The sequence below is a fragment of the Acanthaster planci genome, linkage group LG12 (genome assembly GCF_054643075.1).
Source record: "Acanthaster planci isolate LZ-2023a linkage group LG12, COTS_SCS, whole genome shotgun sequence".
In the NCBI taxonomy this organism is placed as follows: Eukaryota; Metazoa; Echinodermata; class Asteroidea; order Valvatida; family Acanthasteridae; genus Acanthaster; species Acanthaster planci.
The window spans coordinates 12,621,456-12,634,964 of NC_141788.1; the positions used below are offsets into that span (position 1 = coordinate 12,621,456).

The following is a 13,509-nucleotide window of genomic DNA, read 5'->3' on the forward strand; positions in this document are numbered from 1 at the left end:
AAAAGAAGGGCAAGTTACAAAATATACGAGAACCGTTCGCCCATCCCTCGCCCCTAAAGAAGGAAAAGCAAAAACCCTGTTTCAAAATACTTTGCAATGTTTCAAGCACTTTTAAACTAATTAAAAAAAAAATCTACTTGATAGTTGTGTGCTCGATTTCTTACCAGCAAGATCATCGAAAACTTGAATAATTAATCAACAGACAATTCATGTGTCACTTTTTATTGTACAAAATCAGACATATTAATTTCAATACATGTATCTGCACAGTGCAGTCATAAGTACATGTACATGTTCACAATATGAAAATCAATCAAAAATAGTGCGTCCCTGCATTTCAAACTTGGAAAGTTTTTAGAGGAAGAACTTGCCAAGTTCAAAACGTCAGGATGCACTTTTTTTGATTGATTTATTTCAGCTCTTTCCAGTCAATGTGCAGTTTGCAGTAGCTTCAAATTGGCTAACAATATGAAAATTTTCTTCTTGAGATGACATCAGAGTTTTGCTCATGAATATGGAAACACTCATTTGCATAAAAATTAATGAAATAAAAAATCGTCATTTTCATTCCGAGCTTCAAATCAGTCAAAAGCACAGTTCCTTCCCATCTCAATATTTATTCCTTAATCCAAAAATTGTCTGTTCCCGCCTCTACATTTTATCTCTATCCAAACCTGGACCACATGTATGGGCTTTCATGCGAATAATTGTTGTTTCTATACCAAACTTCAAACCTTCCAATATGTAGTTCCCAAACCTGGACCACATGTATGTCTTTAATTCCCTCACGCCACCATTAAAATTATTATTCCAAGCTTCAAATACACCAAAGATTATTGTTCTCATCTCAGTATTAATCCCTTGACTAAATCTGGGCCATTAGTGGGCTTTTAAGTTTCCCCACCCCACCGCATAATCATTAATGTATTTTATTCTGAGCTTCAGAAGCACCAAAAATATTCACACACGGAAAATGTGGGCCTTTTCCTCAACCGCTGATAATCATTCTTTTTACACCAAGCTACGGTACAAACCTGCCAAAAATTGTTCTTTCCCATTTCCGAATTTTATCTTCATCCGAACTTCAACCAAATGTGGGTTTTTTCCCTGCCCAACCACAAAATCAGTATTTTTTTTCAAGCTTCAGACGTACCACACGTTTTTTCCTTCCCACCTGAGCATTTATCCAAACCTGGGCCATGAGGGTTTTTATTTTTCCCAGCACCACTGCATTTTTTTTTATTCAGGGCAACCAACCCGCCAAAATATTTATTCTTTCCACCTCAGCTTTTCGCTATCCAAAGTTGGCCTATGAGGGTTTTTCATGTTTTCCTACTCCATCACACATTTTTTATTCCGAGCACCCAACCCGCAAACAATATTAATTCTTCCCTCCACGCATTTCTTTTCTATTCAATCCAAGACCAGGTGTGGTTTTTATTCCCCCCCCCGCCACCATCACACATCTGATTTTTTCCCATTCTGGACAGCAATTCAGTATCCAGACCCGGTAAACACGGGGTACCTTTTTTTCCGTACCTCGCCAAATAATCATTATTCTTAGTAAAGTCGAAAATATTGCTCCTCCCCTCTCAGCATTTCATCTTCATGCAAACCTGGATCATATTTGTTTTTTGTTTTTTTCACGTACCAAATAATCATAATTTTTATTTAGAGCTTGAAACCATTAAAAAATATAGTTCCTTCCCATCTCAGTATATCCAATTCTGGACCACATGTGGCCTTTTATTTAATCCTATGCCCACTGTATGATCATTATTTTTCTGAGCTTCAAATTTGCCAAGACTTGTTCCTTCTCATCTCAGCATTTCCTTTGAAAAACTGAACCTCCGTGTCGTCTTAACATTATTTTCATTCCTAGTAAACACATCTAAAATATTATGCCCCCATCTCACATCAAACCTGGACCATGTGGTTCCCCAACCCCCAACACTGGAATATATTCATGCTGCAAAAAATATTAACCTTTCACGTATCTCTAGTTATTTCTCAAAATGTGCACCTCTTAAGGTTTGCACTTCCGTCCAACTCGATGCCATGCTGACCGCATTAATATTTTTATTCCATACACCATTCAGCTTGCCAAAATGTTAACTTGTCCTTGAACAGTAAAACTTGACCAGGCAGGCTTTTTTATATTCATCCTTGGTAACATTTTAAGCAAGAATGTATAAAATGTAAGCAGTCGGAACATAAAAGGGTCAGTATGTGTTCGTTAGAGGGAGGAATAAATCTCATCGGACCAAACCCTGTCCACACTTTTAAAGCTAACAACAAACTCAGGAACAGCTTGTATGTTCTTGGCATCTTTGTTGTGACAATGCCATTCTCGCAAAGGAATGGACAATTAACATAACAATACCCTCTCAATGACTCATGCCAAAGAACGGTATAGGAACACGTTTCGAAGTGCCTTTTGGAATGGGGGGTGAATGGGAGGGTGTGTAGAATGGGAGGGTGTGTAGAACGGCAGGGAACGCATGCAAACAGTCAATGTTTTTTATCCCATCCCTTATTGACAGATGGATGATGTGAAAAAAGTTTAATTCAGACAAAGATAATGCATATTTCTGATATCCGAATTCAAATGTTAAACATCAAATACAAAAAAGTGCCAAAACTCACTTAAGTGGTCTTCCTGCAAACATGACTCCATTGTACGCCAGTGCCTTGGCCACAGAGCCGGTGTCAGTAAATTCCACAAATGCAAACCGAGTCGGTTGAGTTTCATCACCTGCCATGCGTACATATTTCACTTCACCAACATGTTGGAAGAAGCTTAACAGTTGTTCTGCTGTCACAGTCTGCAAAATGAAAAACATCCTCTTAACCACTTCCTGCCAGGGGTTTGAAAAATGCAGTGCTGACGAACGGGCGATTTTCAAGATTTTCAGTTTTCAAAATTCTTCAAAAATTCATCATTTCATTTAATGGACATTTACGCCCACACAAATTACTGTCTGGTGGCTACTCTAATCTGACAGACAAAATGTACTGACACTCGAGTATTTCAGCCTGGCCTGCAGCCTTGTAAAAAGAGTCCAGACTGTGCGGTGTTATATAAGTTTCTTTTGTTCCCGAAACTGGTACAGTGCACTGCTGGTGTCTTTTTGATACGGGCCAGATTAGCGTGCAGTGGTATTGTATCACTCATCACTGGAGCGCTGGAGAGCTGAAGAGCTTTTGTCCCCGGTGGTAATCCGCTTGCGCTGAATGCCACAAACAGTGGTATAATCTTTCAAAACAAGGACGGATTTCCTCCGATACTGACAACTGAAAAAATGTTGGCAATTCCCAGCAGCTCAATCTTTTGTGTAGAGTACGGTCTTTTGTTACAAGGCCCAGCTCTTTTGTCCAGTTTCGGGCTTCCCGGCTTCGTGTATAAAGCCTAGGTGCTTGAAAACGGGACCCCTGGCAGCAAGTGGTTAAATAACAAAAATATCCACCTCTGCAGGAAAAATTGGCATTCACTTTAAACATGTATTTAAACAGTGCGTGATTTCATTCCAAAATGCTGTACAGCAAACTTGCTACCATATATATTTTCTTTTTGTACAACAAATTATTGATTCTGTGTAACAATCAATTAGTTACACATAGCAAAAACAAAATAGATAATTAAAAAGTAAAAACTGGTGGCCGTGGGTGGGGTAGTGATGATCAACTTTTTTTTTTCAATGCCACATAAGAATAAAAAACATGTACACAGTCAGAAGAAGACTGAAACTGGTGGACTTCATCATAATTGTAGAATACGGACTTTCATTACTTGGACTGATTGAGTTTGAGTCGGAAAAAAAGCTCGTGCAAGTACTGGTATACACCTGCAGCATTGCAACGTTTTATTACTGGCATGTGCAAGCAATCAGCCCCCCCCCCCGTCGTTAAGTATAAGCCTGAACACAGCAGGGTTCCAGAGCTATATTATTAGCACATATCTGTTTAGTAGACCTACATGTACATGTTGCTCACTCTACACAGATTTACATGTATGTTCTGCTGGAGTCTGATTTGCAGTCTGTCTACTGTGTATCTTTCAGCAGTGCAGTACGACAGCAGGAACCAATCTCACACATGCTGCACGTGATAAAGTGAAAAAGTTTTTTCAAAGGGGTCATTTTTATGCAACACTGTCATTTAATGTCCTCAGAAGCAAGTACCGATGCTTGACATATCTTAAAGAGCAACCTCAACGGTGAAAGAAAATTAGAAATCTGGCTGTAACATGTTTACTTGAATCCCATTATAGACATCTATGCCAAATAAACCAGGATTCAGCAATATTTTTCGTGAAACAACTCACTTTTGAGACCCGTTTCTGCCAAGCGCCATCATTAGCTTTTTTGAAAGAAGCATGTCGTCATCGCTTCATTTATATCTCATGAATATCTTTCTGGATTTGCATAGTGAGTACATCGTGTGTGATGCAACTTTGCAGTTATGACATGACTTTGTCTTTGGAAAAGAAAGGGCCTTTATTTGTTTCCGCAATGGCCAGCTAACAAGAATGTGTCTTTCTTTGTCGGCTGTCATTCAAAGAATAGGCAGGAGGTGAGCTGTAGTCTGCACCGGAACCTGGACAAGTCGAAGGGATGAAACCATCATATGAGGATTGGATCACCGACGAATGCAGGTTTGGATGCGAATTCGGATGCAGATCTGGATGCAGATGTGGATGCGGATCCGAATGTGGATGCAGATCTGGGTGTGGATTACGTTGTGCCGGCAAAGGGTCCAGATCTGGGGCAGGAGCAGGATTGGGCTCTGGACAGCTAGCTATAGAAGAAAGCTTCTCCAAGAGCATGCGGACCACTGACATGATGTCGGCCGAAGTGTCCTCCTTGAGGAGTGAGACTTCTTACGCTTAGACCCCGTAGTAGAAGACAAAGAATGTTTGCATTTCTTGTGTGCGGGAGAACTGGTTGTAGAGCCAGCGGTCAATGCCTGATGAGCTGGGACGCCGGAGGCCTGCCCAGACTACAGTAAAGATACAGTGAACTGCAGAGGTAGAAACAGTCTTCCCAGAGAGGCCAAGAAGGTAGCCGGAAGACGGGGTGACATACGGGGGTCAAAAGCCCCCACGGCGCAAGAGGCCGGTGGGTTCTGTTGTCCTAGGCGCAGGTGGTGGTGAGCAGGCATGGCCCGGTATTGTCTCTGCAGGTACCGTACCGGGGAGCAGCGTTATGTCGTCCCATGGAGCGTCAACGTCTTTGTCACAGCCGGGTGCCCCAGTTGAAAGGGCGTCTGAAGACAATGGCAACAGAGATGATGTGGCTGGTGTAGCTAGCATTGGCAGTGTGGGGCCGCTCTGGCAAGTAGACTTGTGAGCCATGCCGATGTCGGGTGTTGCCAATAGCAGCTTGTTGTCGGCCAGCGTCACCCGTTTGGAATGCTTAGGAACTGGGATGCAGAAGTGTTGCGCCCAGACCCAGCAAGCGGGGAAAATTCAACCTCAAGTGCAGTGCCACTTTGCACTATTGTTGACTGCGATGCTTCCGTGTTACGTTGGGGAACTGAGCATATGGATATTGCACGCACTGCAGCTCAGGCCCTTGAAGCATGGTGTGGGCTAGCCCTGAACTGAACCAAAGATGGTTTTTCCAGCAGGGATTAACTGCAGGATCACAAGTTTAGCAAGATGCCACTCGATCCTCCGCAGACTGACTCTTGTCGGTCTATACGGGAATGTGGGGTTGCAAAATTTGGAACGCTCGCACTTCCTCACAAACCCAAACAAACCCAGGGTCGCCCCGTTGACCCTACAAATATACCAAGGAAAGAGGGGGACCATGGTATTAGATCCCTCACACCGCATCACGGAACTCCCCAACAATCCCAGGGTCGCCCCATTGACCCTATGTATCGCATGGTAGTAATAGTGTAGAGTCAACAATCTATAAAATGCACACACTTGAAAAGAGAAAATATATCACCATTTATACACATTAACTCAGAAATATAGAATAGACATTTATTACAATACGTTATGGTTTGATCAGAATGTCACAAAGGTGTGTAGCGAAACCGAAACTCAAAAATACTCATGTCAAAAAGACACGTCCGTTTAGAATCACACTAAGAAAAAGAAGGACGAACACGGCAGCCATTCCGCTATGCGTCATGGGAATAGAGGGCGCACTGCAGTTGATCAGAAGTTTTAGCGAATTGAATCAGATGCAAAGGAATTTACATATTTAGCAACTGCTTGGGGTAGGTTGAAAGCAGAAGACCACTGAATACATACACAAAAAATATAAAATCATGTTCTGTTGATGAAATCTGCCACTAATAATTCCCTTCTCCATCAATGTTTATTTTACATTTTTACGAACATCAGACTCGACAACTGAGGGTAACCCGCAGCTCGATTTAGCGAAGCCCAAGCAGTGTCTGTCCTTCACTGTGGCAATCATAGCATTGTGTCGCGGGTCAAGCACCAGTTGGATGTTGCTGAATGTATAATTGTAAAGGGCATATGCTTTTCACCTCCGCAAAAGTTCTGATCTCATTGTGGAAAAACGATCAAAGTTTAATTCAAAAAAAAGGTAGTAAGTCAGGCCTTGAATTCTCCCCCACCTAATGTGGGTTGAGTCTACAATTGCACACCTACCAGATTACCAATACCTACGCAGTATTTCCTAGTCCATTACTTCCATTCGCTAAATTCTTGATCACCAATAGTGCGTCCCCACTCATTCGCCCCCCACAAAGGCATCGGCCATGTTCGTCCTCTTTTTCGATGGGCGAAGTGCGCCGAGGCTGTGTGGGGAGGAGGGAGGAAGATTGGTAATCTGGTAGGTATGCAGTAGTAGACTTGTCCCACTCTAGGTGGGGTGAGAGTCTCCTGCCTGCAACCTATGCATATTACCAATACCTATGCAGAGTAGCACCAAACCAATGATCCCTGATGTAGTAATGACTATGTTCATCAGAGCTTAATGGCCAGACTGAATTAGCAAATCTAATGGCCGAAGCTGTCCAGCAGGCAATAATGTACTGGCACCGCTGAAAGGTGTGGTCTCATGAAAGTGGCGGGGTTAATATCGTCCCTCTCATGCTATCGTTTCAGTCAGGTACCACTTCAGAACATAAACAGGGCCCCAAACTTATCCGCATCGTCTCCAGAATGTAAGCAGGTGGAGAGTGTAAAGATATCAGAAGGATCAGGTGAGGGAATATGATCCTTCGTCAGGAAGCCAATCGAAGGAATGGGGTGAACACCATGTGGCTCCCACCGTAGACGGCCCAAGGCAATGGGGAGAGCCTATAGTGTGCTGCCTCCTCAGGAGGCAACCATTTTCAGGAGAAGGGCCAACCTGACTGGGTGTGCATAAAGCAGGCATTATTTAGGGTTCAAAGACCGGAAAGTATCAATGGAAGAGAAGAGATCAATGTAAGGCTGCTCTATCATCCCAGGGAGAGTGCATCCGAGAGTAGCTCCAGAAGGCCGTGACAGAGACTATATTCACCGGGGCAACAATATGGGAAGTTAGCCCGGAAAGTGCTACTGTGTGGATTACGTCTGGATGCCTTCGACATAGATACATGTATGTCGGATGCTGGTCACATTTGCATGTAACAGCCAACTGGAAAAGTGGGACAGTGGCTCATGTTCGTTTGAGGAAGGAGCATGATGAAATCTCGCAATATATGTTTAATCGAAGAAAGATAGGACGAGCATTGATAATAAAAGGTCATATCTATGACAAGGAATTTCTTTTCTTTCTGTCTTTATGATGGCGCACCAGGTGCGGCGGGCCCCGGCACTTGCGGAGAGCCCGCTTGGTGACTTTGGTATATGGGCGAGATGGAGTATGCACGGGGGACCACCGGAGAAGCAGTGTTCTAGGCCAATGTCAAACGGTGGGTGGTACTCTTAGGTGTCGCCAGGGAACGCGGGCTGGAATGCTGCGTGGATTTCTCTGGGCCATGTCGGGCAAAAGACGTGGCACACCTCATGATGATGGTGGGGCGGGCCCCGGAGACGTCTGATGGGGTACTCTCTGGGAGTTCCGGCTGGATCGCCAGGCTAGCAATTGACGAGGAGACAGGGTCCTCGCCAGATCCTGGCGGTGTCCCTGCTCGGGTCTTCCGCAGTCGAACACGGAGCTTCCCTGTCAGCTACGTGGGGCCGAACGAACTAGGGGCCTGGAACAAACCTCGTAGTACTGACGGTAAATACCTGCAGGGTGCAAAACAAGAAAACTGAAAAAAAGAATACAAAAATATACATGAAAAGAACACACTTACTAATAAATGGATAAAATCCAGGTTATGCTTTATTTACAAAGGAAGGAAAGGTGATCAAATCAACACAGAACCATGTAGCAAAAATGGAAGCTTGATAAATTGAAGCTGCCTTGAAAGACTTGTCCGTTACCTTGCCGAGAAAAGGATGATCATGATGGCGAGGCCGCACTGCATTGTGGGAGGTCAGGGTGCACCACAGGTGATCAAATCCTTCCAGCAAATGAGTAATAAGCACATGGGAAATTTGCATATGTAGAGACTGTTTGAGTAGGTAAGTGCCATAGACTCCAAATTATTTTCTGATGAACACAAATATAAATTTGAAAATCAGACAAAACCCTGCCGAGTATACCTCTTCATATTGATCACATGGTCATAATCAGAAGAGGAACCCAAAAGGCATTCACAACAAACATTTCAGCCGACAGTAGACCAACTCTTGTTGGACCTTGTAACAGTAACAGTATGTGAACTTGGCCACGCCAAAATTAGAGGATCTCACATCTGAATAACAAGAAACGTTTGGAATCCACTACGGTTTAAATTCGGTAAATTTGGACGCCTAAAACGTGGATGTGGATTGGAGAAAGCAATAGTAGGACCAAATACGAACAGCATAGCCACCAGGGCAGGGCCAGAAAATGGAGTACAGTCAGCCCATGGCTCGCTGTTAGTGAGGACACGCCTAGTTTCCCTGATGACAGACTCTCAGACAGCCGTGGGATCAGGCGTGGGGAGGTCATAAGGGGTCTGCGGGCATAGCGCAGAATTATCTCCCGCAGGTCCCGTGCAAGGTTACACTCGGTATTAAAGCTGGAACGGCCCAGGGAGTGAAGGGAAGTCGAATAAGATAATGCTTTTCTCTGTTTCTTGGCTAAGACGCTGATACGTAGCATAATGAAAGGAGTTCTTTCAGCCATGGCTCACACTGAGTGTACGTGACATGGTGTTGTATTCACCAGAGGCCACCCCAGAAGACAATGTAGGGTGGCCGGGTAGAGAGTACCACCTACTGCACGCCTGAACACATGCAAAGAATAGTTGGTTGAGGCACAGACATAGCGATAGACAGTGTACAGAGGCCTCAACAGCAAAGCATACTTGAGGCGGCCCGTAGGGTGAGACATGCTCACCGGAAAACCCTTGAGCTGCCTGAACTTCCCTCAGGCTTTTGATCATCTAATACACAGAATACACAGAGAGAAATCAGAAAAACCAGAGACGCTGAAATATCTGGCAATTATGCAAAATTGACAAGCAAAATATCCAAGAATAATGAATCAACTGCTTTCAAAATAACTAATCAAATTATAAAAAAGAATGCCACAACTGGGGCTTATCATAGAATATAAACAAGCAAGCAAAATTAAACAAACACACATACTCAATATATATTCTGAAGCTACGAAAAATATATTTATCAAAAAGCAATAGCGCCATCTGGCAAACTCTGAAAATAGGTCAATACAAGGTCAGTCTGTCACCTGCGTAAGACTGAAAAGAAAACAGTAAAATATCCAGAAATGAAATGAAAAAAAAATAATCTTACTGTTCACAAGAGTTGGAACAAATAAACAAGGTGACCGAAGAGTAACACTGAAACACATGTTAGCAAAGGAAAAACTCCCCAAAAGTTGGAGCTGAAACAACGCCTTCCGTAATGAAATGGCACTAAGAAAAAAAGGACGAACATGGGCGATGCCTTCGCAGGGGGCGAGTGAGTGGGGGCGCACTATTGGTGATCGAGAATTTAGGGAATGGAAGTATTGGACTAGGAAATAATGCATACTTGTAGGTATTGGTAAAATGATTCCAGAAGTTTTTTATTTTTTTCAAATTCATAATCATGCAACAAATCCTGCACTAGACGGTACAGGCCAGGGGCCGGCATAAATTTTGGACAGTTGGCTCCAACTGGGTTATGCATGATTGGGGGCCACTTCAAACTTTCCAAGGGGTGGGAATAAGTCATCATGACCAACGTAAATTCCAAATCTGTTTTTCACAGATTCCACAATCGCCTTGCTAAACAAAGTTTAAGCAACGTAAAAATTCTTATGTTTATTCTTGCTCTCAATGAAGACTTGATTAAAAATGATTTCAGGTTTCACATCATGGAGCCAATAAAAAGCTCAAGTTAGTACTCATTTTTGATAAACTGACAATTGACTTTTCCTTAAAAACCCTGAGCCCTGTGAACCAAATGCAGTCATCGTAGTAAATGATGCATAATTCATATTGGCCTGAACACCTTCATGTACAGTTGGTACCTCACCTTTGCATGAGTGATTTCAGTGTGATGAAAATGTGTTTTGGACAGTCCTTGGCAACAGGGTCAACCCGCGGTGGCTACATCTGCCAAACAAAAGCGGCATTTTTTGCAACAGCTCCTACAAATTTCTTTGCTTACAGGTTCCGATTTTCATTCCATAATTAGTAACACAAAAACTAATATATATCTTGAAGAAAGTTTAAATTTATTTGTTTAAACTTTCTTTGCAACGTCTTCTGAAAAAACCCATTAAAACATACATACAGACACTAAACTAGGATTCAAAACTTTTAAATACAACTGACCATGTATTCATGTACTGGTATGTACATGTAAATACAGTTACAGTAAAATCTCGATACCTCGGATCTCTGGAGAATGGATAAAAAATTTGAGTTATCCAAAATTTGAGTTAAAAGAAGGTCCCGATTTCTTTTAAAGTTAAGTCATTATTAAGATGTACATCATAACATGTGCCTATAAGCTGACGCACAGTTACTGTAAATCTCCCTACAATGACTTTTGAAATGACACTGTGGTTATCTTCTACTTCGATGCCACAAGTTTTTGTTCATAAAAAGACATTTTTGCAGAGGATTTTTGTTGTCAATCGGCTGAAAAATAACACATTGCATGTACTGTAAATCATTTAAACTGTGCACCTTTGTGTTGCAAATCTTTCTTTTGTGTTGTGCATGTGTGACGCATTGTGGTGGTCCCATTTCTGACGTGTGATACCGCACCGCAACGCAGCGCCTTGCACATGCATACTCAGACGGGGTTTCCCGATGAATCAGATGACTTTTTTCATCACATGAGGGCGCACCTTTTTGCGCTTCAATAAAATTTCGTAAAATCGAAAATGCTATTGGTGTCTGTTTTTATTTTTGTTCTTGGTTCTTTATTTTCAAACATTTGTTAATTTTTTGGGAGTGAGATTTGGCTACGCAAAAGCTCTGCACTGCAGTCACGTGGTTGGTCCACTGGGCGTGGGCATGCTGTAGTTTGTGGCTCTAATTGGGCAGCCATCACAAGGGCGAGCGCAAGCAGTTGGGCCAGACCATTAGGCCAGACTTAACTTCCGTACGTGTGGCGTGTGCGACATACACAAAGATCTCCAATGCATTGCCACAGCCACCGCAAAGAGCCATCAGTTCGCCTGCTGACGCATTGGCTACAATGGGTCCACGGCAACAATTGGGCCAATTCCTGCAAGTCGGATTTTGCGGTCACGGTGTGGTTTACGTGTCTAGATCGATCATCATTGTAGCGCGCTTCCAAGTTTCCTGTGTGAAAAGACGAAGTGTGCGTGTCAGAAATGATTCCCAACTAGACCCACGTTCTGTTTACACTTTCTGGAAGTATTTTGGGCGGCGGTTTCTTTTGGATCTGCTACACAAAAACTTCAAGGTAAACGAATCCGGCAACGTGAGCAGTTCAAGTTACGGATAAGTTTTCGTACATAAAAGCCTATTCTTTCGGCGGGAATTAATTATTCTTCGAGTTAAGCGGAGTTTTGAGTTAACCAACTTTGAGTTATCGAGATTTCACTGTATCTGGGGCCAATTTCATGGAGCTGCTTAAGCACAAAATCAGCTTAAGCGCAAAAAATCCTTGCTTAAAAAATAAAGGTTACCAGCTCAAACTCTATCCAATCATCATGCTAACCAAAAGACAGCTAAATACGATTCCAAAACAATATACATCACATGTAGTTTTGGCTGGTTTCCTGATTTATCAAAGTTTTCTCGCGCTTAAGCAAATTTTGTGCTTAAGCAGCTATAAAGTACATGTTGTCAGCCATTGTCCCCAGGCCTGACAACCTTTGTAAGCACCACAACAGAAATCATAAATTAAATTCGTAAGGCAAAAGAAAAAATTACTTAATATTTGCAACTTACTCCAGAATCTAGATTCCCAACATAAACAGTCCTGCGAATTTCCTCAATCTTGGTAGGATCCACATTGTTGAGTGGAGGCGGTTGAGGTAACCCAAGAGCAGCAAATGTAGGATCCATACCTAAGATAGCAGGAGCAACAGGTGCTGACAAAGCACTCAGTGGAGTCACATCAGAAACCTGTTGAGAAAGAGGCGACGGAAAATGAGAGATGATAACAAAAACAATGGACCCATCAACATCAACAAATCCTAAATTCATGGACCTATGATACATGTAAATCATACCTTAGGAACATGTACATTGACTAGAATTGTAGATGTACACGTACCAGGTCCAAAAAAGTAAGTAACTGGTCATGTACCGGTAAATTTATCCATTTGGTCTGTTCACAATAAGGATCACTAAGATATTCAGCTACATGTACATGTAAAAGGTACCCACTGGTTTTTTTTAATAAGTTTTATTAGTGGAAATACACTCCAGATGGGTCCCTACTCATGAGGATGTACATGTACCACAGACAAATCTGCAATTCCATTTAGAACAAAGGAATGTGATAAATAAAAGTTAATGGCAGGGGCTCTGAAGTTTTAAGTAAACATGGTAAACAGTACACACATGTACAACCGCATTTTTAAATTCAACGTGGTAGTGTTTCTCATAACTTAGACTGTAGGGTGATTGCTCAAAATGTTACTAACCGTGACCCACCTTTCAGGGCCACACAATTTTTGTCAGATAATGCACAAAATACTACAAAAAATTTGATTTGGAATGTTGCCTTTCACAACACTTGCACACTTTGTCAAAAATATTATAAATTTGGCAACGGTTTTACGATCTGGAAAGCAAGCAAATAAGGATTACATCATCTATTATTAACCAATGAAATTACTCGCTGATCATCCTCTTTTATGTCTTCGTAAAATAATACGCCAACCAAGATGGCGGCGACCATAGAAGACAAGGGTTCGTTGGAAATGCAGCTGAATTTTTGTTGTATGCATGTTTACATGGATGAATTTAGGGAGCTTATAGCTTTTAAAAGTTCAAGTTGGAGTAAGT

The 13,509-nt window shown here is 42.3% G+C and overlaps 1 protein-coding gene across 1 annotated transcript in view; it reads right to left on the reverse strand.

Annotated features, from left to right (window-relative positions):
• The window catches only part of LOC110988056 (uncharacterized), a 74,268-nt gene that overhangs the window by 14,399 nt on the left and 46,360 nt on the right, over positions 1–13,509 (reverse strand). The window contains exons 4-5 of the mRNA XM_022251276.2: positions 12,445–12,621; positions 2,647–2,825 (exon numbers count right to left, since the gene is read on the reverse strand). Of these exons, the coding sequence (XP_022106968.1) occupies positions 2,647–2,825; positions 12,445–12,621 (356 nt within the window). The remainder of the gene's footprint in view (positions 1–2,646; positions 2,826–12,444; positions 12,622–13,509) is intronic.